Consider the following 23,879-nt stretch of genomic DNA (forward strand, 5'->3'; position numbering starts at 1 on the left):
CAATGCTGAGACGATGATGCATTGTGCGTATATGCATATGCGATGTCTATGACTGTGGTTATTGCAATCGTGACGGGCAAGTACATATTGATGCTGACAACAAACAGGCGGATGTTCTGTAAGATGATAAATGGCGAATGATGCAAAGGCTACAGAGAGACAGAGAGAAATATGCTGCGATCTAACGTGTGCGTGTGAGTGGAACAAGCAGTGTTCTTGTCTAGATTAGCAAGTATCAACGAGGCTGTTTTTCGGCATGGTGAAATTCGGGATATCGCCCATGACGGTCTATACAACAGAAGGATAACCCATCAGTCTTCATCGCTCACTTATCAGCAGAGACTCGTCACATACGATGTTCGGATTACTGTAGATCTCGGGATACCTGATCGACGTTGACGCAACAGCCAGATGCAGCCACCGAGTCAGTGAGACGTCCAGCAGACTTTGGGCTCCTTTGGCCTGTAACGATACTCACAAAGAGATGTATTTGGCAGTGGGCATGTTATCTGGATCGCATCCTATGTTCCTCGCATTTGGATCCTCTACACAGGCAAATCGAGAGACAGTGACCAGTCACTTAGTCACTCACTCCTTGCTGTTCATTGAGCACAAATCCGGAATCAGAGAGCAACTCACGGTAGACTCTTATGTAGTCGACTTGCATCCTGAACACCATCATGGATTAGCTGCCCATTTGATTGGCCCATGATCTGATCATTCAGCTAAAAAAAGGAAAAATGACACTTACTTTACAGGCCAGAGTTTCTCTAATCCGTCATAGCTGTAGCACTCCTGAATCAGCCCTCTGTAGAGACGTCCTCCAAAAGTACAGAAGAAAGTAGGAAATTGACTCACTCTACCGCACCGAAGTTTTCGGAGATACCAAGATTGATGATCAGATACATTGGTTCTTCCGATACCAACCTCTGACCGACCATCGCATCGGCATTTGGACCCATAGCTGCGCCTCGGACCGTCCAAGCTTTCTTTGCGTTATTTACCCAAGTGATATACCCATCTCTACGACGTGTGAAAGATGACATTCATAACGGTCAGACCGAATGCCGAGTGCCGCTGCTTGGCTGATAGCTGATAATAGTACTTACGCTCCAGGGGAATACTCAAATCCATAAGTCGAGAAACAACCTGTGTTTTGTGTGCTGAATCATTAATCATAACACCGTCAATGTGCTGTTCACTGGTTCTCAGTAGAAGGGTAGGGAAAGCCTTACTAGCAATTCTATTATAGGACAGCCAAAAGGTCAATAAAGAGTCCGGATCAGCAACAGTATGGTGATATCAACATTGCCAACTCACTTGATCTGTAACCGACAAGCCAGACGTGGCTTGCTGATATACACTCCCCATATACGTATTGATCTTGGTCACATCGTCATCGTAGATCTCATAATACTTGCTTGATGTGTTCAGAAACTAGTTTGCCCTCAAATCAGCTTCTCATTTTCCATAAAAGACAACAATATCGAACAGCCAGGTGACAGTAGACCTACATAATAATGGGGATTATACGGTGCCCATTGTCCAGATTGAGATACTTCGCCTTCTAGCAGCGTGGAGTCCACCTGATTGCATTGTGTTGATCATTAAATCAGCCATGACTCTTCAAAGTCACAATGGTCACAAGCAAGCACAATATCTGTAACGTACAGTAGCTTCGAACATATCTATTTCTGGAGCGCTCCTACCCCTAAACGTCCCATTGGACAACTTGGGTCCTGGGTGAGTCTGGTCGTTTGGGCAAGTACATCTGGACAGCCGTTGTCCAGGCAGGTAAGATAAAGCATTATCATATGTTGGATCTCCATCAGTCGCCGTCAGCGCCGGTTTCCCTATTACGCGCGCCATCATTAGCCTTCATGACGCCAGGTATTTATGTACATAAAGAGTTAACCAGTGAGAATCCGTACGAAGCTCTTGAACTTACCATGCAGAGTCTGATTGGGCAGAGTCCCGACATCGCAAGAATCGTAACTATAAGGCCACATCCCATCCAGACTACCTCCGTATCCCGCTCTTCCTAAATTGCCCATAGCCCAGATTGCCGGCCATAGTCCGTAAACATTGCTGGTCCCGGGAAGAGAGACTGAGGCTTCGACGTAGCCACCAGTAAAACAGAGTCTATTCCAGGTCGAAATCACTGGAACATCGTAAACCAAATGATAAGCTAATAATATCGAGAGGGAACAGTCGGGATGCATAGGTGTCAGCGGACTACTCACTCGCGCCGGTATAGTTCATTCCGTTCGTAGCCACTTTATCCAGTGTGATCTCCAGATTACCCCCCTTGGTAGTGACCATCCTCGGATCATACCATTCTAGATTGTTAGTTTGCCAATAATGAAGATCAACCGCTTCCCAATACGGGTCATCCCCTATCAATCAAGATACAATCGTCAGACAAGCAGTCGATCATTGATCATTGATGGAACCTGAAATATGGTGATTACAAGATGACATACCATCGAAGAAGCTCCTTCCATCCCGATTGAATTCATCCGAGAAGATCAATTCCCACTGATCTCCCGTTTCAAGACTCTGCCACGTATACGCAGATTGAGGTGTATCTTTGTCGATCAGTTGGAACGCACCGATATCCGGTATTTGGCCCGTTGCACTGTGAGTCAAGCAAGAGAAATCAATAATCTGCTTCATTGGTCGTCAATGACTCCGTTATGAGCTCACTTGATTCCGCCTAAATTGTACGCTCCATGGGACTGTATCTTGGTACTCAGATAATTATCCAGTATTGGATATCCCGCGCTGGTATAGGCGTGGCGGTCAGCCGTCGGTATCATCATACCGTGTCACGCTGAGACTCACAACAAAACCACCAAAACCAGTAGCATCGCAGCCAAACAACCCAGATTGGCAGCCCCTCGCCAAGTGAATATAGCTCCTCGAAAGCGGCTCTACGTGATCACATTTCGCATCATCAGTGTCAAAGCAATCAGAGAGTTATAGTGGGCGAGCCCAAGAACGAGAAGGTCTGACGTGTATACCAACTTTCGTTAAGGGCCTATAATCCGGATCATGGAAATCATCATCTGGCTCTGGACCTAGATTCGACCAAGTCGCTGGATCTGCCGGCAAAGAGAACTATACCCCGCTTGAAGATCAGCATTTAAGGCGAAATCACATATCTCAACAGCATTATGAGTCAGGATGAGTGTTCATTAGGAAATATTGACGCAAGGAGAATTTCGGTCCTGACTCACCATATCGGCCAGATGTTTTTTGCCGCCTTTACTAGATATACTAAAGTTGCTATATCCATAACCTCTATCATCGCTATTGATCCCATGTTCAAGGTATTTCAGATGGTCATGCTGTCTCAGGTGAGCTGCCGATGAGCTTTCTCCGCTACCTAAGGAGTTGAGCGATACTCTAGAATCGCCATATAAGCTGGGCAATGGATTATGAATACTACCTAAGCCAGAACGGTTGACATCGTTGGTTTCGTATGGGGAATATGATATGGATGACAATGAGTAATCGAGATTCGGCGGATAGGCGGTCACAGGTGATGGCCCTTGACTATTGCTATGGGAGGAAGAACTTCCTGTTGCAGAAGCTGAACCGGACCCGGAGGAAGAGTATGGAGGCATGTAATACGATTGTTTGTTTCCATGGCCTGTCGAGAGGAAATTGGAGGTCTCCTCGTTGACTCCTGCTCCGGTGGAAGAGACGTCCGAGGCCGATGAAGCAGATCGTAGACTATCTTGAGAACGCGACGTCTTCAGTCCCAGTCCGTCCGTCCGGCCATAATCTAGATGATGAGCATAATCATCATATCGCTTTGATTTTGTAGGATACCCTCGAGGATCGTAACGAGGTACAGGATTAGGTAGTCCCTCAATATGAATTTCTTTCCTGCTTTTATCCTTGCTTTTCTTGGGAGAGGGTGTACCGTGATCCGTCAATTCTATCCATCCGCCTTTACTTCCCTTCTTCGACTTGCCCTTCTTCAAACTATCTACAGGAGACGGATAGCTATCACTTTCACTTTGGAAAGAATCGACATTGGCTTGAGTGATGGTATTTGAGTAATTGGGGGACGCTATCCTCGATCTAAGTACTGAAGGCGAACCAACTCCTAGACCACCTTCTATCCTGTTCAGCGCAGGCGAGTTGAAAGCTTGTCCTTGTTGTTGGACACCGGTAGCTGAGATGACTCGTGTCCTGCCTTCATTTATCGTGCGTTGGGTCGGCGTGGCAGTCCCATTCTGCTGAATTTGGTTTTGCTGATTGGCGGACGAAGACGACGAGGATGAGGCGGAGGGTTGAGCTCGTGACCAGGGATAGGAAGGAGCCATGACGAATGCTCAGTCATGTGCAGACCACTGGCCTGACAGTGATGAGCAACTCCCGAGGTGAGCGACAGTGAGGTTTACTGGGAATGATATGATGGAAAACAACGTTGCGAATCTCGCGAAGATTAATAAATAGGTAAAAATAGTCAGACGCGTCTTGGACTTGACTTTTGACTTTTCTTTCCCAAGTCGCGAGATCAATGACGACTCCTGATCGATTCTTTATCACTTCTCTGCGCAAGAAGGAGGTTGTCTCGGTCAGACTCGATGTGAACGCAACGTCAATTGCACTTGACGGAGCAGATAAAGCAGGCGATATATGTCAAAGTCGAAGACGCTCTCGTCCCTATGTGATCATACCAAAACACCTTGATTTCCATAGAAACCCATAAATAAACCGTAGATCACTATTCCAGAAGACCACGAGGCACCAACGTAAAGCGCTCCCAGGGCAAAAGGTGCAGGTACAAAACGAATGATCAATGGTTGTCGTCGCTGTGCAGATGCATGTCTTTATGGAGATAGCTCGAGCATGAGAGAGACAGTGTTGCCCTTGCAGTAGTCCTCCCCGATGAAGCAAAGGATGGATGATGAAGACACGAATGCAAACAGGAACCTTTCGGCGTTTTTATCCAGATCTTATCTGTCAACTTCCGAATCGTCTGTGCGTGTTTGTACGATCAGCAGTGATGACCTACCACTACAACGTCGCAGGTGTCTCCCCTCTCGAATCCACGTTGGCTTGGCCATAAAAGACCCTTGAGCTGGCGTGCATGCACTAATGTTATTTGCGCAAGCATACCCGTGCTCTTGTTCGCAGCTGGGGGAAAGTCACTTCTATTTCCGTGTCTTGAACACCAATTTAGACCTTTTTGGTGTAAGAAAAGCAGTCCCGGTACAAGGGTTCTGCCCACGTGGACAGCACGATTCTACCATTTTTCAAGAACTTGAAATGTGAAAGTTGTGCCACATCAGTTTGTGTCCGGCGGAGTTTCTGCATTTTCGACTTTTCGGTCCTCAGCGTCTCTTGTATGCATGCATCCTACCGCACTCGCTCACTAAGGTCAAAAATCATCATCGACGTCTAAATATTGTATATTTCCTCTTCCCCAATCAAGCCAAAGGTAAGCATTCCTGACCACCTACATGATAGCCGATTCTTGCATTTGAAAGCTGACGAGCCATCTGTTTCGACATTGCAGTCAGCGGCCTTTTCAAGCAAAAACACCAAAACCACACACCTTAAATCTCTCTTTCTTCTCTTATCCCGTTAAGCGTAGGAATAGTTAGTCAAGATGATTATCACCAAGCAAAACAGACGAGTTGTGAGTGTGGTCGTTCTGGAGTCGGACTTGACTCGAATTGCCTCACTGCCGTTCTTGGTAAAGAAGGAGGTCTTGAATCTGACTAACGTGTATACGCACCTAGATCTACGAGACCCTTTTCAAGGAAGGTGTCCTTGTCGCTCCTAAGGACTTCAACAAGCCCGCTCACCCTGATATCCCCTCTGTCCGAAACCTCGAGGTCATCAAGGCTATGCAATCCCTCACCTCCAAGGGATACGTCAAGACCCAATTCTCTTGGCAATGGTACTACTACACCCTCACCGAAGAGGGTCTCGCCTACCTCCGAGAATTCTTGAACCTTCCTTCCGAGATCGTTCCGCAGACTCACATGAAGCCCGCCAGACCCCAAGGTCGACCCTCCGGCTACGGCGGTGACAGAAGAGAAGGCGGTGCCTACAGAGCTCCCCGAGGCGACAGAGAATACAGAAGAAGAGACGATGGTGCCGGTGACAAAGAAGGTGCTTCCGGTGACTACAGACCTGTGAGTCCGGCTTCCATACGGCTCGATTCTGCCTTGATCATACCACCCCTTCTACCATGATCAAATCACCTCTGTCGTCCCCGCGCATACTTGAAGGAACAACCTCGGTCAGACCGATCGCACATGCTAATCTCCCATCTGTAAAATAGCGATTCGGCGGTGTCGGTCGAGGTGCCGGTGCTCCCCCTTCTTAAACGACTAATAGCCTGTATACATATCCCAATCGTGAATCAAGTCGGCTCTATGAGAGGGATATGCTATAGGATTTAGTCGGAACGGGTCATACCGTTAAAAAGTGGTGGTTAAAAATTGGTGGTTGGTGTCAAAAGCAGGAAACCAGGAATGTAATTCGAGGGAGACCGTTCAGGTCGTTCGTACTTCTCATGCATCCTCCTATCGCGCTTGAATAATGCAGAAGAGTCGAGCGTATCGACGTCGTCCTCTTTTCTCCGGCTTGAGCTTCTTACACCTGTCTTGAGGATTCAAGATGTTCAATGCCTAGTCGATTCAACGAGCAGAGGCCATGACGAAACGTTACCAATCGCAGTGAAAGTGTTTTGTTTACTTACGTAGCAGCCTTAAGCTGTTTAGACCGAATACACAACCAGGCCGAATACTCATTTAGCCTACTTACTCATCATGAAACGTCCGAATTGTTTAAGCTGACTGGGAAGTCTGTACGGTATTCATTTTATACATAAACCTCTGTCTTAGACAATCAGATCAATCAATCGATCAATCCTGCAAGCTATCGCTATGAATAGTTCTCCTCCTCAAATCCCCTGACTGCTATCTGCTATACTACATACAATGCAGAGGTTGCCCGACTTATCGCTATTTCCAGAATATTGAACATGGCCCCTTTAACAGCGCGATAACGCTCAGCCGCACTTTCTTCATTCATCAAAGTGCCTACTGCGCTTTCTTCTTGAGGTCATTCCCAATCGTGCCCCTCTTATTTCTATCGTTGTAAATGACCAATCCCACCAAGATCAGACCAATGATCACGATGTTGGCTATATCAATCAAAACCACAACATATCAGGGTCAGTCGCCTTGCCTTTCTTTCCCTTTGACCGGACGTCACAATAAGAATAAGAATAAGAATAAGAATGGGGGGACGATCGAAGGAAAATCCGACTCAACTCACAGATAACGAAATGGACCGAAGCGCCCACAAATTCAGCTACGTTCTCCAGGACATTCCAAACTAGCGATACTGCTCCGTGAACTACCGAGTAGATCACGTTGAAGAATGTCTGTATGACTGCGAACAGACTCTCAAATAGGCCCTGCGAATAGACCACACAAATCAAGGGGTGATTAGCAAGCAAAGCTTTGAATCACAGGGGTGATAAGTCATAAAATGCAGGAGAGAAGTCAATGTAAGTCAATCCAATCGACTCACCTGGACGGTATGGAATAGACCTTCGATGATGTTAGACATGTCGATAAGATACTTTGACTTCGACTGCGACTTTGACTGGGAAGATGGCTCCAGATGTTGAGTAGAATGAGCGAAGATGGGCTGAAGTGAAGCAAAGGAAAGCATAGAACAGGGTGGCGGTACTTGTTGTTTGTTTATATACTGTTTACTTGGATACCTCTTCGGAGCGTGAACATGACCTGACATGACGGAATGACGTAATTGATCGATAAATCACGTGGGATAACCGTATTACCGTTGTTGGAATCATCGTCATCAACGTCCCATTTTTATCTCTAGCTCTTGAGCAAGGACGTGGTTAATATTATGGTTATACTCGAAATCACAGCTCGGGTCAAATATGGTATAATGGATATGTCAGGATTTCATCTTACCTATATTTCAATTCGAATGAGTGGTATCGATTTGTCTGATGTATATAAATATGAATGGCTATCTATATACACGTTTTGAGCGCAGCGTTATTTGCGCCTTATCTAATCTGATCTAATCTGATCTGATGTGATCTATCTCCTTCTCCCAAGCCCCAGTTCTCATGCCTCATTACCAACGACATCCGGTACCTCATCCGATCTTCATCATCGCTCACCACTCACTTGACAATCAACTACCATAAGTCTCAAAGCCCTAAGCTCTCCCACCAGCCGCTCTAGCTTTGTTTGCCTGATCCACCTTATTCTGATTGATCTTAGCTACACTATACACAATCCCTGCCAACCCCCCAACGCCGATGGCAGTGACATTCCCAAACGAAGCTGGATCACCGAAGAACAGCATACCGCTCGCAGCTACCGGTAATTTGTTCAGAGCTCCCACCATCGAATAAGTAGTCGATCCGCAAACCCTGACACACCATGCGGTGGAATAACTGATGAATACTGCTGCAGCTCCCGAGAACGCGATAGCCGATAAGAGCAAGACCCGGTTTGATGCTGGGAAGTTCAATGATAGCGATTCGGATCCCCAATCTTCGATGACGAGTGAGAAGACTACTAGCACGGGAATAGAGAGGAAGTTGTTGTAGAACATAGAATCCCAGTCTTTGAATCCTGTGACCTTGATTCGTTTTCTCATGAACAGGACCTATAAGCGGGAATCACATCAACGTCAGTAGACAAGAACGATATACCGTCCAGGAATGAGATCTTGCGAGACCCGGCACTATATGATACGTGACGCGAACTGGGTGAATGTACGGATGAGCATGAGGTAGCCCCTACTCACATAAGCCGCAGATGCTAGACAATTAGCAGCCATCCAAACATATCCAGCGTTGAGCCCGCCGATCGTCGAGATAGGTCCCGTAGCAATCTCGAGTCCCGTAGTGGGGTCAAGCTCAGGTGGAGAGTTGAGGAACGAGGTGATATCTGACCAAGCGGCAATGACGGATGATCCGACCTATTTCAGACCGTCGCCGCCAACCAGATGTGTCATAGTGCTTTCTTCGACAAAGCAAGGATTTGACTCGAACATACCATCAAAGCGAAAGAACAAAGGGTCAAACCAGTGACGACTCCGCTGAATAAGAAGACTTCTCCATACGCGATCAAGATGATGGTGAGGTTCTTGAAGATCGTGTACACCGGAATAGACAGGAATTGCTGTATAATACGACATAGCATGCAACAAAATATATCAGCTGGTGAATACGAGAGATGGACATCCGAATGTAAGGTGGAGTAAGAAATGGAGGACGTCACATACTAATGATTTCGACCCAGTGTAGATCACAGCAACGAGCAAGGTCGAGATAGGCCACCAGGCCTTAGCATCTTTCATATCGAAGTCGCGGACTGCGAGAGAATAGCGAAAATTCAGTCAGCGGATTTTCTGTAGATATTTCTTGGTAGTGAGGCTCGAGGCGACAGTCTTGAGATTCGATGTAAGGATTAATTGAATCACGTACAAGTAATTAATCCAAATCTCTTGACTGAATATACGGCCAAAACACACACCGCGGACTGGATAGCGAGCAGGAGGAACGTCATTGTGAAGTGTCTTCCAGATACAACGTACTATACTCATTACTCATGGATCAGTCTATAGCACTTCTGCAACGCAGTCGCGACTAGCATCCACCGAGGAGAAGCGACTCGACTCACCTTGTTGACTACGGTCATCATGATACTTGCTGCGCAGTACGACAAGATAGGAAGAGCTGCAGGGCAAAATATCAGAGCTAGTCAGCCAAGCACTGTATAACAAGCCGTTTCTTCATCGGTCTCCTGTCATTCGATGCGGGACACGATACGCGGGATGAGGGACGAGGGATGAGGGATGAGGGATGAGGGATGAGGGATGAGGGATGAGGGATGAGGGATGAGGGATGAGGGATGAGGGATGAGGGATGAGGGATGAGGGATGAGGGATGAGGGATGAGGGATGAGGGATGAGAAATTGGAAGAGCAGATTGTAGACTATCCTCAAATCGATACGAGGAGAAAGGTAGATAGCGTATCTCACGCTTGACATCTTGATATCGATATTAAAAGTCGACACACTCACCTTGTTCACGCCCTAGACCAGAAGTCTGATCCTTTCTCTCCTCTCTTCGTTCTCTACCTTCCCTCTCGCGGTCCGCTCCCAAGTTATTCAAAAGCATAGCATTCGCATCATCCTTGCCCAGATTATTATTCCCATTATACCCGCTCGAGCTGGGTGTGCCGGGTCGAGAGATGTTCGGAGTAGGTACGAATGGTTTCGACATGTTGGAGTGACTGAGTGATGTCTGTTAATCAGATCAGATCAACCTCGTGATAATTTCGGGTGAATTATGGATTATGTCTAGGTGTTTGCCGAATTTCTGGAGGTTAAGGTGAAGGTGATGGTGATGGTGATGGTGATGGTGATGGTGATGGTGACAGTGATGGTGATGCTGTTACACGGATCACTCTTGGTTTTTCTAGGCCGTTACTGCCTCTTCACTGCCTAGAATCCTCAGCCTGAGTCAGTAGGAATGCTTGACGTTGACGTTGACGTCGAGGAGAATGAGGATAATGGTTCAAAGCTTGAGCTTTTGCTTTTGATTATGATCACCCTCTGAATACAGAATTCACCAGATTGCTCGTATAACTATAGTCAATTGCTGCGCCTGCGCCTGAAATTGACGGTTTTACGTGTCTGGAATTTGAAATTTCAGGGTCATCTCAAATCAATAAAAACGTGGTCCACCCAATTGTATGCGGCAACTGGTGAGATCTTTTAGGTAGATGCTCGTGTAAGTCACATTGGGCACTGGGCGTTTCATGACTTGCTACCCAAACTGCATGTGGAGCACACATAACATTGATGCGCACTACACACTGTACAGCTCGCAAAAGACAGCCTCAACCAACCTCGCATCGCGTCAAATGCCCCGATTCCGAGTTTACATCTCGATAGACCTTCCTTCGAACAAACAGTTTTGAAATGACTTCCACAGAATGGGCAATATCGCCTCAACATTCGTCTCAATTGGCGAGACTCACGTCGTATCGCTGGTCTTCACCAGTTCTACAGCTGTTTTATCGGAAACTGAACTCGATGGTGGTTGCGGTGTAGAGGTTTGTCCTGCGGGAGCCGGCGCAGATGTTGATGTCGACGCCGAAGGTGTGACAGGTGCTGGGCTGACGCCTGTACCAGGACCAGTACCAGTACTAGTAGCAGCACCGGATAACCCGACTTTCGAACTGACGTTCAATACTCTGGCCAGAGCCAACAATTGGGCTTTTGTACATTGACCCAGATGTCTGCCAAGCACAATTGAACAGATCAGCATTTGAGCCCCTTCACTCTCCCACAGAATGACCATTAGCAGCCTGGGAATAGAAGAAGGGAAGGTTTTCTACTTACATGGACAAGACGACTGATTTTCGATCTTCAGAATTCCTTAGTATCGTCGCAGGAGTTTTAGGCGTATCAGGCGGGATTGGAGGGATGACGAGTAATCCCAAGGCTACTAGTTGTGGTAAAATTGATCTGCGATGATACAAAACAACACGCCGTCAATACTACTTCTCATAAAGGCAAGTCGCATAATCGTGAGAAAAACTTACATGCTGACTGTGATCGACACTGGATTCTGAGTTGACAATCCCCCTGTCGTGGAGGTCGCTGACGCAGCAGGACTCCCTGGCCCAAGCGAGATGGGAGGCAAAGAAGCTGGACTAGGTGTATTATTAATGTTGCCGAACCCATTCGGAGCCGAAGTCGAGGCTGAAGCTGCAGTCGAAGCTGATGTTGACATGTGCGACTGGGCGGATTCTCGAGTCCCGCCTCTTCCTCTTCCTCTGGGTCTACCTCGCGGTTTCCCTCTGTCCGAATTGGCCCGAGAGGTTGTAGGTAAGCTTGCTGAAGCTGAACTGGGGGTTGACGATGCATTAGGGATAAGAGGGGAAGCTGCAGTGGTGAAATGCTGAGTGACGGTGGATGCGGACTGAGGCGTATTTTGACTTTGATGCTGCTTCTGATTTTGATTTTGTTGACCTTGTGTTTGCATTGCAGTTCGACGCTGTTCATCCTCCTTTTTCCTTCTTTCTGTATCCATCCTTTTCCGTTCTTCTTCTTGTTCTAGTTGTTCCTGTTTTCTCCGTTGAGCCTCAGCGATCCTCCTCTTCTCATCTTCGACACGCCGTTTCTCATCTTCTATAGCTTTGATTCTTGCCTGTTCCGCCCTTCGTTTCTCATTGGCTATTCGATCTTTCTCATCTTGGATCCGTTTCAGCTCATTCTCGATCGCCGCATATTCCGCATTGAGTGGCCGTAATACGCCCTGCAATGATGATACTTCCTCTTTCGTATCCTGGTTCGACTGTTGATAAATCGATATCAGAGATAGGAGGTTAGATGGCCACTAAGTCAAATCACATGTCGAACGTTAACATCAGGTACCTCTGACATGCGGGCTTCTGAAGATTCAGTGTTGACTTACATCCGCTTCTCTTCGCCGTATCTTGCCAAATCGATCTTTAACACTCAACACCCTTTTCAGAAGATTCTCCGCCTCGCGCGATTCTACCAGGCAGACGCGAATTATCAGCTCTTCTGGTGGTCGTACAACTGGCGGATGTCCGAACCCATGATGTTTTGGTAAAAACGAAAGTCGGAGCAGGAGGGAATTTGATGGAGACCTACCTAATTGCTCCTGTGCTTTCGACCTTCTAGATCCATCCAAATCTTCATCGTGCACCTGCCATACATGGTAAGGTAGCAATCTGTCCACTACATCGCCGTACGAGGTGAACTTGGTCGGCGGGGATGGGTACAAAGTGGAAGTTTGGTCCATCAACAAAGCTAGATTCAGACTGTCCATACGCGAACACAGAGGCGGTATCAGCAATTGTTCAGGTTCGATGTAAACAAATCGAATGACATTGCGGTCGTTATGATACCAAGATATTAGTACACATATGGGAAGGGGTAGGAAGAATAAATGTGTCCAGCTGAATCGTATTGGTTTCGCTTGACTCAACTCACTTCATATATCCATCTTCCAGCAAATCACGTTCATCCTCCTCATATCCCATCAAAGCCCATTTCCTCTTTTTGCTCATCAATTCCTTCTCCCATGGTGGTGGTGAAGATGGTCCAGCTTCGGCATTCACTTGACCAGGGAATGGTTGGACATTCGGGTGCGACTGCGATTCACTCTTCAGGGTCGTATCTGCGTCTTCGTTCGCATTGGCTTTGGCTTTCCCCTGAACAATCGAAGCTGAACCTGACGTCGAGGTAGAAGTAGAAGTAGAAGTGTGAACACCTTGTTTAAAATGAGCTTGAGCTTGAGGAGGAAGGGAAGATTCCTTCTTAACGTCTACCGTAATATCGTCGTTCCTCTCTACCTTGATAGAGGGGGTTATGGTTCTAGCGACATCCTGATTATTGGTATGGCTTATACCATTAGATGATGACATTGAAGTGATTAGGACAGCAGACAGTAAGACCTGGACACCCTCCACCTGGTTCTTGTGCTTTGGTTTCTGGCGATAAGATTACGGAGTAGAACAAAATGCGACACGACCAAATAATCACCATAATAATAGTGTCGTGGCTCCCTCTATTGACGGAATCAAATTATTCGAGGATTCGAGGAGTAATCCCCCATTGTCACAGTAGGTTGTGGCACTCTTCCTTTCTCCTCTGTGCTTCTGAGCAGATCATCAATCCGCATGATCTGATGCATTACATGCTTTTCCGAAGCTCCTCTATCAATTATATACAATCCGTAATTCCGTTGCACATCTACTCATCTATGCCTTATCAGTTCTGAGACGCCCCAACTAGGTTTGCTCGCCCAACCCATCTCATGCTTTGCCGTAGTGTCGACATGATCCGCGAGTCAGGCTTCTATGCCAATCCTAAAGCTTTTTGCTTGTCCTTGATAGCCTCCGCCAACCTCTGGAACCCAAGCTCGGTATCCTGTTCTAAGTCGACTATCGAGAACGATAATCTAACATGGGGGGATTTCCTTCCTGAAGGGTAAAAGCTATAAACCCCAAACGATGGTGAGCTCACGACTTCCGTGAGGTCCACCAAAGCTATTCTGGGAGAGAGGCGGTATCGTTCACTCACGCCATACCAGGTACACCCAAAACACCCTTGGCAAGCGCTTCGTGTCTTATCAACTCGTAACTATCCTTGATCCCACTTGGCGAAAGGTCTACCCAGAGGAACATCCCAGCAACAGGTGAGACCGAGGTCGCGAGTCCGTCAAGGTACTTATGAGCCACCTTCTCGAATTCCGCTCGTCGTTCCGCATATAATTTAGCGACTGATCGACCGTGAGCCAAGAATCCGTCGACACCCCCTGCATCGATTCCATCGAATCAGCTTGCTTCGACCAAGACGCGCAGGCTAAAAGAATAAGAGTGCAGACACAGCAATGGGAATGAGAGTATCCGACTTACAGTGCTGCATCAGCCTAAGGGCGACAGCTTGGGATACACCCGAAGTGTGCAAGTTCGCTCCGGCAGTCAAAACGTCTATGGCCTGCGTGATTTCTTTGGGACCAGTCGCGAAGCCCTGATATGGTCACTCTCATCAGCATAACCTCGGCACCCAGCAGCTATCCCGCATCAAAATGCTCACCAATCTCAATCCAGCTGAAAGAAGCTTTGAGAAAGAATCGAATCTGACTACATGTCCTGCTTCTGGGTATACCTCAGTCTCGAGTTCGAAGTAACTCGGGATAAGCTCGGTGGCCAGGTAATCTATGACGAGCATGAGCTACGTGATCCTCCACTACACCTCGCTCGACACAAACGGAACTAACAGTATGGGTCGTCTACGGGAATGTTCTGAACGTTAGTCATGTTCATGCCAACCATACCTCATCAATGTATTGCTCACCCTCGAAAATCAGAACGTTGTATTTCTTGCAAACCTCCAAAATCTCCAACTTCCTTTCCCTAGGGGCCGAGCATCCCGAGGGATTATTACCGACTGGCGAAGTACTGCATCCATACACTGCATCAGCTCTTTACCCTTCCTTATCGTCGATCAACCTACACGGGACGCAACTCACTATAAAACACGAGGTCTTTTCTTTCCTTCCGGCCATTCAGACAAGATCTTCTCCAAATTCTTCGCCGAGCCACCCTTCTCATCAACGTCGACCTCTGATCATATCACATATTGAGCAGATGCGCCGGGACCTTACCGTGCAACTGCACTCGACTCACCGATCATTTCTGCGCCCAGCAATCGCAATGGCGGAAGTACGCCCGAATAAACGGGCGTTTCAAGCAAGACTGGATCACCGGGATTGAGCAGGGTGTGGAAAGCCTAAGTCAATTGATGCGTCCGAGCAACAGCAACAACAACAACAACAACAGCAACAGCAACAGCAACAGCAACAGCATCAATATCAGCGTCATTATCTCTTCCCCTCTTTCTGCGATCCCGCGTCGCCCAGATGATTGTTCTCTGCCCAGCATTCGGAAGGATGGGTAAGGTAAGGTAAAGCAACGCAACGCAGCACAACGCAGCACAACACACCTTAGCCATCATATCCTGACTCCCACTCCCGAAACTGACCGTCCAACTCTCATCTTTCTTCTTATTATGCACGTGCGATTGCAAGTCCACAGCCCATTTCACCAATTTGGCTAGACCCGGTGAAGGCGAGTATTGAAGAGCGATATCCAAGTCTTCGGTATCGATCGTTATGCTTTCTGCTTGACCGTTCCCGTCCCCGTTGGAGGAGCCGTCCAACGGAGATTTGAGGTTGAGGGTGATGGATGAGAATGGGAATGTGGTAGGATTAGGTCGACCGGCACTGCGCGTTCATTGCCACATGTTGGAAAGTCAGATATATTACAACCATAATCATAGCAGCCGTGAAAGAGGCCAACGCTGAGGTTGCATGAGGGTCTGTCGATTGCGTTTCGAGCTCTTCGAGTGGAGCCGGCTGATGTAGACAGAGGGTGGGCGGAAAGTGGGCAATTGAAGGTCGGATCAAAACACTCACAGCTGAACAAGATGACGACTATCATCAGCTTGACCGACCAATTGTGAGATTCAAGCTAGAGCAGGGGACTTACGAAAGAGACTATACCAGGTCCTTCAACAGCCATCAAACCTCGAACTGCAATACAGGAAACACAATTAGTCCGGTATAATCATCGGCATTGCCTCGTTGTCGGCATTGGGAGAGGGCGGACTCACTCCCGTCAATCTGGGTTATCTTGGCTCTATCACTCAAAAACTCCCTTGCATTGTATCCCTTATTCACAGCTTCCACTCCATTCCCATCCCCATTTCCATTTCCATTGGGGTGTTTTTTGATCTCTGCACCATTGGTAGCTAGTACGAGATTCGTCTTGGCTGGAAGAGCGGAACCAATTTCGATATCTCCCATCTTTGAGCTGTTATCTGCGAGTGTCCAGGGACAATGTACTCTTGTTTCAACTCAATTATTGACAATCAGCTGTAAAGTATGCACAATGAGTAGAGGAATCAAGATGACTGAAGATGGACGCTCAATCGAGTCGAGCTGATATGTAGATATGGATTCAAACAGATAAGTGGTGTCTGTTATTTTGACTTTTTTGAGTCAATCATACAGTATCTTGGCTCATGCGGAACTAAGCTTAAGGCACACTGGACCCTTGCCCACGCGTGTACCGACGGTGCGGATGCAGATCTTTTCGATACGATAGGCGATACGGCCGCAAATTGAGCGAGAGAGAGAAGAGGTTATCGGTTGTGTCCGACGGTCTTTCCGCGCTTATCTGCAGCGTACCCCACAATCCCCTGCTTGCTTTAAGCGAGGACTGCATCTGAATCTGCATCTGCGCCTCCAAGCATCCATCCAGCGCGGACTCGTGCATGCGGATACGAAATATCTCAGTAGATCTCCGTCTTCCTTCTTGCCATTCTCAAGCAACCAGCTTGAATGATGTGTGCGATTCCACGCTCCCTGTACTCGGAAGAACAATTACGCTTTCGACATTACGGCTCCTTCTAATCTTCCTTCCGATTTAGCTTTCCTCTTCTTGCGTCGATATAGCATTGCGATTATCACGACAATGACGGCTGTACTGACGAAGATGACTATGATCGAAGTAAGGAGACAATCAATCGATCGGTCGTCAGCCTATTGTCCCGTACGAATGGGACAGGCTGATGGCAGTCACCACTGAACATTGCCCACTGATGACTCATCCCTGATTACTCATCTCTCATCACTCGGACCTCAAAAGCTCATAGCTCATAAGTCCTCAAAACTCTTGACCGAACACACCGAATACTGAAATACCATGCCTTATCACTCACCAGCAATGACCACACCCGAATTCTTCTGCCACCAATCCAAACAATCCTCACTCCCCGTTCCATTCTCTATACATTTATTCGCTCCGTCGACTAATGATCCACTTTGGGTGCTCAACAGACCACCTGCTTCATCAGTGGTCGTGGCTGTGCTTGTACTTGTATTCTTACTCGTTTTAGTGGTCTCTTCGATTTCTTTGCGTTTCGTACTACTCGTTCTTTCTCCCTCTTCATCATCTTTATCATCATCTCTAGCCGAAGTAGTATGTCTACTTGTGGTCGTTGTCCTTGCCTCCTCATCGTCATCCGTCTTCGAGGGACTCCGAGACGACGTGGTGGTTCTAATGGAAGTCGGTCCGGCGTCTTTATCTGTTGGAGAAGTAGTTCGGCTGGAAGTGGTTGAGGTCGAAGAGGGGTCTTCGCCCTCTCCGAAATCCAGGAGAGGCATGTTTTACAATCTACGACAATGAAAAGGAGTTTCTTCCAAAAGAAAAAATCCCAAGTGGATTGAGAGATGTGGTGCGATGGTTGGCTCTGCTCTGCTCGGAACAGAGTAAATCGGAGTGATGAGACGTTTTCTGTGATCCTATTTTCTTGGTTCAGCTCAGACACGGCTCATCTCCCCTGATCACAGGACAATTTTAGGACTTCCTATTATCAATCGCTTTTATCTCTTTTATTTAATTTTGAGCTGGACGAGGGGAGGGCAGATTCGATTACTTTTTTTTTTCTTCAGTCAATTTGAGTCACTCCAAAGTCAATTCTCCCACCCTTAGCTTGGAGTACAGTACGGTACCAACCTCGTCCTACCTATGTAACTCTACTCCACGCTATCTGTCATTGGACTCTTCATAAAAGGCAGCGAACGCCCTGTTGAGACAAGTTTCATTGATTGGTTTGACGGTTCACATCCTTTGATGCTATACGAGTACTGTACCGTACTCGAAACCGGTCGAAGTAGAAAGGACCGCAATTCTCCATCCGTTGAGCTGATACCACCACCCTAAGTTCAGTAATAAGTAACAGAGCAGAATGCGTGTGATGCATTGAGTGGTATGATATATGCATGAAACGTAGGTTGATTTTCTGTAAAAAGCCCAAAATGCACAATAGGTCGGCTTCATCTATGTGGCACACACTGCACTCATACGTACAGTCTAAGCAAAGCGCAGTCTCCCATTGTATAACGACAGTCCTCATATATGCCCTCCCTCATTCCCACTTAGAATGAGTTGCAGATCTTCCTAGCATCATCGAACGAAATAAGTCCCCAACTTCTTTTCTTCTATTAGTCCATCTGCATCCCCATCGTCCTCATCGCGGGTCAACCCCTGAAGACGCTTCAAAGCCCGCTCCCAGATTTTCCAAGGTTCCGAGCCCTCCACAAACTTCGCATGGACTGTATCGAACAGCCTCTTCTCGAAATACTCGTTGAATGTAAACCAAAATATAACCCTGTACACATCTAGATCATCTCTCCACCCCCACTCAGGGGTCTGGGCCGGAGCGGACTCGACGAAGTGGGCTTGGTGCGTAAGGGTCGAAGGGGTCGAAGGGCTTGTTATAGGCGGAATCGAAGGTGGTGGAGCATAATTTGAATGTGAGTATAGGTATAGGAAGTATGCAGTCCGTCTAGATCTACTTAGTCTCGTGAATATACCGGCACCGGCTACAGCTTCAGTTTTCGGTCTCAGTTGATCATTCGGAGTGGGACTGAAGAATTCGATAAATAGGTCGGAGGATGAGACTGAGGTGAGCTGTTCTGGGAAGAGTATGAGGGAGTGATGTGGGCTAGGCGAGATAAGGAGGTTGGTGAAGAAGTAGGGGTCTGAGGACGTTATCACTAATTCCACTTTTGAGGGAGTGTGTCCGTTCGCATGACCGTTCGCATGACCGTTCGCATGACCGTTCGATTGTCCGTTGATACCTTTCTCAGGGATTGAATTCAATTTCTCAGACTGAGCAGAAACTGTGAGGTCCTGCCTGCCGTTCTTCAGCTTAACGGTCAAATCGATTCCCAGTTGAGCACACCTCCCTTCCGACCGCTTCTCGATGATTCGCCTAGCTTTGATTTCCGTCCAGCCGATCTCCTGCCGTTGCATAGCCGACCCAACATCAACCCGATCTTTCTGAGGGGGATTGAACAAACCGTCCGATCCAGTCGTATAATGTTCCGGTCGGGGAAACAGGGCGAGCTTCTTGATATAGTGTAGCTTGTATGCTTGGTAGAACGTTCGGAAGGTGACGCTCATCAGCGTGAAAGGCCATTTCGACAAGGTATATAATATCTTAAATATCGAGTAAGGTTCCAACGGTACGGGCGGACTTGGACCTGATCTGAGAGAGGCTACGAATTTTATCTGATCGTCCGCCGAAATGACTTTGAGTAAGATCTTGAATGCTGGTGGTTCGGAAGAGTACGATTGCACGTCTTGATTGGGATACGGGTTGGTGATGTTGCAAGAGTAGTATCCGTCACGAGAATTGAACGGCGATACGTGGAATGTTCTGGGGAATTTGAAAGCGAGATCGTAGCTGCGATCGGGGTAATTGTGTTGTGAGCCAATGATGCCCAAGCCAAGGGGTATTCGATGAAAGACAGGAAGAGAGTGCGAGGCTTCTATAAAAGGAAACAAAAGCGGCCGCCAACTTACCCTTTGGCAGGTTCTTGACGGTACTCCGACGTAGGTTTGAGCACATACGCGTGTCTGCGAGATCACAGAATCATCAGCGTTGTTGCGCAGGAATGACAGGAGAGCGAAAGCTGGAATGCTGTAAAGCTCAGTATTTCGATGGAATAATCAAACTTACGATTCACCAAAACTACTATGCACTTCCAATATTACACAAAGTACCTCCCCAACCCTCCTCTCATCTTTATCTTTCCGATATACAAACCACGTAGTCAGGGGGTTCGGTCCCTCCCAACCAGCTAAACTAGGCAGCGTGACCAGCCATACTTTGCCTATCTCATCTCTAGATATCCCATGCTTCTCTTCAGTCAAGAGATCCTCTAATTTCTGACGGAATCCTTGATCGCCATGTGCCAGATAATCTTTCGTCCGTATCCCGATCAATTTGCTTATTGGACGACCCCCGTATTTCAGGATGCGGAATGGTAAGTCCAATGAACCGCTTTCGAGGGAATCTATGTCGGCTCCTAGGTATAAGACAGAGTAGGAGAACCCATTCTTGGCTGTGATAGGCAGATGTCTGCCATGGGAGGTTACTGCCGGGTAAAAGTAGGATGGTAAGGCATTCACAGATGGGCGGCGGGAAGGAGAGAGGAATGATCGGAAATGCAGGAATAGAAGGGGTATCAGACTTAGACTGAGACCTATTCCGGCTGCTGAGATGGAGAGCGGTAGGTTGGTCCACCAGAACGACATTTTCAGTCAGGATAGCTAATCTACGGGCAAATGCGTGTTAAATGATCAGCGTAGAAATGAGGAGGATCGATGAGAGTGGATCAGATATGATGATGGAAACCTACTACAATAGTGACTGCGCAGACGTCAATCCTGACGTTCTGCGGTGCCGTTGAGTGTAGGTAGTATCAAGGTGGGGAACACCAAAGCTATATGCGTTCACCCCCACACAACTGACCCGCCTTCTCGTAAATTCCCAATAGAAGAGCTTCTAGTCCAATCGCATCTTGCTTAGATCGTGTCCAAAAGGCGAAGGCGTACAATAGCGTGGGATGAAATGATGAACTCGCTCTGCGCCTTCACCCTATATGCTGTCTGCCAGCTGTTGTTTGTCGTGATGCTCAACATCAACACGACTCTCGGTAAGATCAAGCTTGCCCTTGTTGGGTAAGATATTACGTCTCCCATCGGCTCAATTGGTCGGAATACCTCCACTCTGAGCCGTACGGTGACGCTCAGGTACCGAATTGTGTGTTTGTGCTCCTGGAATGCCGATCCACCGAGAATCAAACTATCTCGTGTATCCATTGATCATTGAGCTCGAACCACATTGGAGACAGGCCCAGACTACAGCGATCAGATCAGCTGAATTCGCTTTTGACAGACTCACAGATCCCGCATATGGCAGCGAAACGGCAGCAGGCCCGACATGTCATCCTCCAAAACGTCTCACTTCTTACCCCTCCCTCCCCTGTCTCTGCGTACACCTCCACCGCCTTATCGTCGTCCGACTATCATATCCACATACTCGCACCAGCCAGATAGGAGTATTCGACATGATGACTCGTCTATGGCATACTACCGCCCAGCACCAATAGGATGTGACTTGAACCATGGCTTCGATCGGCGGACAGAGAGGAATGAGAGTGTGGATGAACACTTAGATGGCTTATGCGATGCTCTCAGGAAAGTCGAAGAGGAGAGTGGGAAAGGTGAAAGGAAGGGCGGCATCATTACATGGAGAGGTATGATAACGAGGTGAGCTGCGTGACATGCATACTGCTATTGAGCGTGCCGGGCTAATGAATCCCCGTTTAATTGCTGCAGGATCATGACTGCCCCGTACGAGGATCGAGAAGGGTGGGAAATGACGGCTATAGCTCTAGACGGATCAGTATATGTCGAGCTACATGACCCGCCAGACGTCCGAGCGAAGAGGTAACTCGGTTCATTGGCCTACATATTTCATGAATGCGGTCTGACTGGGACGGGGATTTGGTTGTAGGCGGAAACAACAATCGACATGGGCATGGCAGACATATATGGGGTATTCCTTCGAGTCTTTCTCTACTCAATTTTTAGTGCCAGAGCAGGAGAACGAAGACTGGCCTACGGGGTGGGGCGGCGACGTCAATACCAATGTACAGGTGAATTGCATCCCCGTCTGCATAATTGTGTAGCGCTAATACCGTCTCCGACATTGACGATAGTGGTGCAAGTCAGTGTACTCGTTCATAATACGCCATGACGATAATCTCTTGAAGCTGAGTGTATATTCAGCGTAGTTCGCTCAGCTATAGGTGATATACCTCTATGCCTAGGTGGAGAAGTCGACTGCGTACGAGGTGAGCTGTCATTTCGTCCTGTCCCTCACAGCTACCGCAATCTGATCTGATCCTTATGTCTGGCATAGCTGAACCCGGAACACCGCATCCTGGCCTTGAGAAATGTGTGGAACTCAAGACGAACCGAGTGATAGAGAATGAAAAGCAAGAATTCATCTTCCACAAGTGAGCGTTACCCAAAATCATTCAGTGCCCGTCGCTGAAACTCGCTAACATACATTCTCGCCCTCGGTGTAGAAAACTGCTGAAACACTGGGCTCAGAGCTGGCTACTCGGTATACCCGTAAGTGATTCCTCGCCTCTCAGACCTCTCATGGCACCTGAATTGACCAAATGGTTCGTGATCGTGATAAGGAAATTGAAGTGGGGTTCCGTGATGATTCCGGTATTCTGAGGAATCAAAGGGCCTTCGAAACGGAGAAAATACCCAGATTGTGAGTACGCTGAGAAAAACCCGTCAGATAGCGTGAATTTACGAAGGAGCAGCTCAAAGGGATTTTCCCTTGTCATAGTATCGCTTCAGTCCCCTCAGCACATCCACCATGGACCCCTGGTCCATGCTTGCACTTCCTTCACGCTGTCCTCAATCTCGTCTTGACACATATCCTACCTACCGACCCATGCTTGAGGTATCCGCCTGACAGCATACGGCGAGGTGAACAATCACCTTTACCTCCAGCAACAATGTGGAGGTTCAGTTTCATCCCGCGCAGAGGATGTGAGCTGTACGAGGTCGGACAGATGGGTGTGGATGATACTGGGCGATGGGGTGGGGTGCTGAAGGAAGACTACGTCAGATGGCGCATGAGCCGATGAGATTGAGCATTCGCGTCCTCCTGTCTCATGGCTTGACCTGTTCTTAGAATGGGTATTCATCAGGGACTTAATGAGATATCGTCCAACTGCAATTTATGGCCAACAAAAGATCCGTCAAGACACTGCTACATCGTGATACACCTACACCTCACTCGCGCTGGATCTGGTTCATATCCATTGGGTCATCTACGTAGTGAAAGTGTGTAATTCGTAGGGTCTGACCATATTCTCATCGAGGAAATCGATCAGAGGTTGGAAGATCGGATTCCCTTGATGATGTATCCTCTCGGACTAGTTCGTTGGAAGTGGAGATCAGCTGTATGATCCTGCATGGCTTCTGACATGCGAATACAAGAGTGCATGATCTGAGCGACTGGTATTGGGCACTCACCTCTTCAGTCTCAAACCTCTCTACAATAATAAACTTAGCTGGGTTTTCTAAATCTTGTTGTACGGTCCATTCAATCGTCTCTGGGTCTTTTCTGACTGTACTCGTGCAGTATCAGCATCCCCCTCACAATGTACATGCCATTCAGCTGAGGCCCAGGCCAGGACCGAGAATGAGAATGAGAATAAGAATGAATCGTCGATGTGACTCACAGATAGGCGCAGACTCCAAGATCCGATTCTTCATAGCTTCGATCTTATCCGGCTTAGCCTCTAGCAAACAGATCATAGTGAACACCATCTTGTCTCCCGTCTCTTGTCTCTTATC

General features: G+C 47.6%; 10 protein-coding genes across 10 annotated transcripts; 2 read left to right on the plus strand and 8 right to left on the minus strand.

The window, feature by feature from the left end:
- Positions 1–225: 225 nt before the first annotated feature.
- I303_106474 (uncharacterized protein) lies at positions 226–4,337 on the minus strand (the record flags this gene model as incomplete). Its single annotated transcript, XM_065969383.1, has 18 exons — positions 226–288; positions 355–385; positions 479–545; positions 640–668; positions 752–784; positions 859–1,023; positions 1,110–1,163; positions 1,236–1,243; positions 1,321–1,437; positions 1,515–1,586; positions 1,672–1,853; positions 1,949–2,161; positions 2,244–2,396; positions 2,484–2,638; positions 2,707–2,784; positions 2,845–2,933; positions 3,028–3,120; positions 3,240–4,337. 18 exons carry the CDS (start codon positions 4,335–4,337, stop codon positions 226–228), a joined length of 2,700 nt encoding a protein of 899 aa, XP_065825455.1.
- Positions 4,338–5,629: 1,292 nt separating this feature from the next.
- On the plus strand, positions 5,630–6,355 carry I303_106475 (40S ribosomal protein eS10; the record flags this gene model as incomplete). The annotated part of the gene is made up of 3 exons (XM_018411527.1): positions 5,630–5,659; positions 5,763–6,161; positions 6,311–6,355. The coding sequence occupies 3 exons, from the start codon at positions 5,630–5,632 to the stop codon at positions 6,353–6,355; spliced, it is 474 nt and encodes a 157-aa protein (XP_018259339.1).
- Positions 6,356–7,073: 718 nt separating this feature from the next.
- I303_106476 (uncharacterized protein) lies at positions 7,074–7,608 on the minus strand (the record flags this gene model as incomplete). Its single annotated transcript, XM_018411526.1, has 3 exons — positions 7,074–7,177; positions 7,312–7,453; positions 7,570–7,608. The coding sequence occupies 3 exons, from the start codon at positions 7,606–7,608 to the stop codon at positions 7,074–7,076; spliced, it is 285 nt and encodes a 94-aa protein (XP_018259338.1).
- Positions 7,609–8,235: 627 nt separating this feature from the next.
- Positions 8,236–10,315, minus strand: I303_106477 (GDP-mannose transporter 1; the record flags this gene model as incomplete). Its single annotated transcript, XM_018411525.1, has 7 exons — positions 8,236–8,691; positions 8,833–9,006; positions 9,084–9,209; positions 9,313–9,401; positions 9,515–9,623; positions 9,711–9,766; positions 10,114–10,315. 7 exons carry the CDS (start codon positions 10,313–10,315, stop codon positions 8,236–8,238), a joined length of 1,212 nt encoding a protein of 403 aa, XP_018259337.1.
- A 756-nt stretch (positions 10,316–11,071) lies between these two features.
- Positions 11,072–13,496, minus strand: I303_106478 (uncharacterized protein; the record flags this gene model as incomplete). Its single annotated transcript, XM_018411524.1, has 6 exons — positions 11,072–11,336; positions 11,440–11,565; positions 11,643–12,439; positions 12,518–12,600; positions 12,721–12,890; positions 13,063–13,496. The coding sequence occupies 6 exons, from the start codon at positions 13,494–13,496 to the stop codon at positions 11,072–11,074; spliced, it is 1,875 nt and encodes a 624-aa protein (XP_018259336.1).
- Positions 13,497–13,929: 433 nt separating this feature from the next.
- I303_106479 (uncharacterized protein) lies at positions 13,930–16,441 on the minus strand (the record flags this gene model as incomplete). The annotated part of the gene is made up of 12 exons (XM_065969384.1): positions 13,930–14,068; positions 14,155–14,389; positions 14,490–14,604; positions 14,671–14,792; positions 14,855–14,866; positions 14,932–15,035; positions 15,107–15,200; positions 15,264–15,366; positions 15,580–15,859; positions 15,936–16,069; positions 16,125–16,168; positions 16,249–16,441. The coding sequence occupies 12 exons, from the start codon at positions 16,439–16,441 to the stop codon at positions 13,930–13,932; spliced, it is 1,575 nt and encodes a 524-aa protein (XP_065825456.1).
- A 579-nt stretch (positions 16,442–17,020) lies between these two features.
- On the minus strand, positions 17,021–17,803 carry I303_106480 (uncharacterized protein; the record flags this gene model as incomplete). Its single annotated transcript, XM_018411522.1, has 2 exons — positions 17,021–17,136; positions 17,359–17,803. 2 exons carry the CDS (start codon positions 17,801–17,803, stop codon positions 17,021–17,023), a joined length of 561 nt encoding a protein of 186 aa, XP_018259334.1.
- An 802-nt stretch (positions 17,804–18,605) lies between these two features.
- On the minus strand, positions 18,606–20,744 carry I303_106481 (uncharacterized protein; the record flags this gene model as incomplete). The annotated part of the gene is made up of 3 exons (XM_018411521.1): positions 18,606–19,890; positions 20,010–20,063; positions 20,167–20,744. 3 exons carry the CDS (start codon positions 20,742–20,744, stop codon positions 18,606–18,608), a joined length of 1,917 nt encoding a protein of 638 aa, XP_018259333.1.
- A 688-nt stretch (positions 20,745–21,432) lies between these two features.
- I303_106482 (uncharacterized protein) lies at positions 21,433–23,164 on the plus strand (the record flags this gene model as incomplete). The annotated part of the gene is made up of 9 exons (XM_065969385.1): positions 21,433–21,761; positions 21,831–21,941; positions 22,009–22,150; positions 22,214–22,221; positions 22,284–22,348; positions 22,417–22,513; positions 22,586–22,631; positions 22,703–22,782; positions 22,861–23,164. 9 exons carry the CDS (start codon positions 21,433–21,435, stop codon positions 23,162–23,164), a joined length of 1,182 nt encoding a protein of 393 aa, XP_065825457.1.
- Positions 23,165–23,350: 186 nt separating this feature from the next.
- I303_106483 (uncharacterized protein) lies at positions 23,351–23,852 on the minus strand (the record flags this gene model as incomplete). Its single annotated transcript, XM_018411519.1, has 3 exons — positions 23,351–23,455; positions 23,556–23,650; positions 23,765–23,852. 3 exons carry the CDS (start codon positions 23,850–23,852, stop codon positions 23,351–23,353), a joined length of 288 nt encoding a protein of 95 aa, XP_018259331.1.
- Between the last annotated feature and the right edge of the window lie 27 nt (positions 23,853–23,879).

This window comes from Kwoniella dejecticola, chromosome 8, assembly GCF_000512565.2.
Source record: "Kwoniella dejecticola CBS 10117 chromosome 8, complete sequence".
In the NCBI taxonomy this organism is placed as follows: domain Eukaryota; kingdom Fungi; phylum Basidiomycota; class Tremellomycetes; order Tremellales; family Cryptococcaceae; genus Kwoniella; species Kwoniella dejecticola.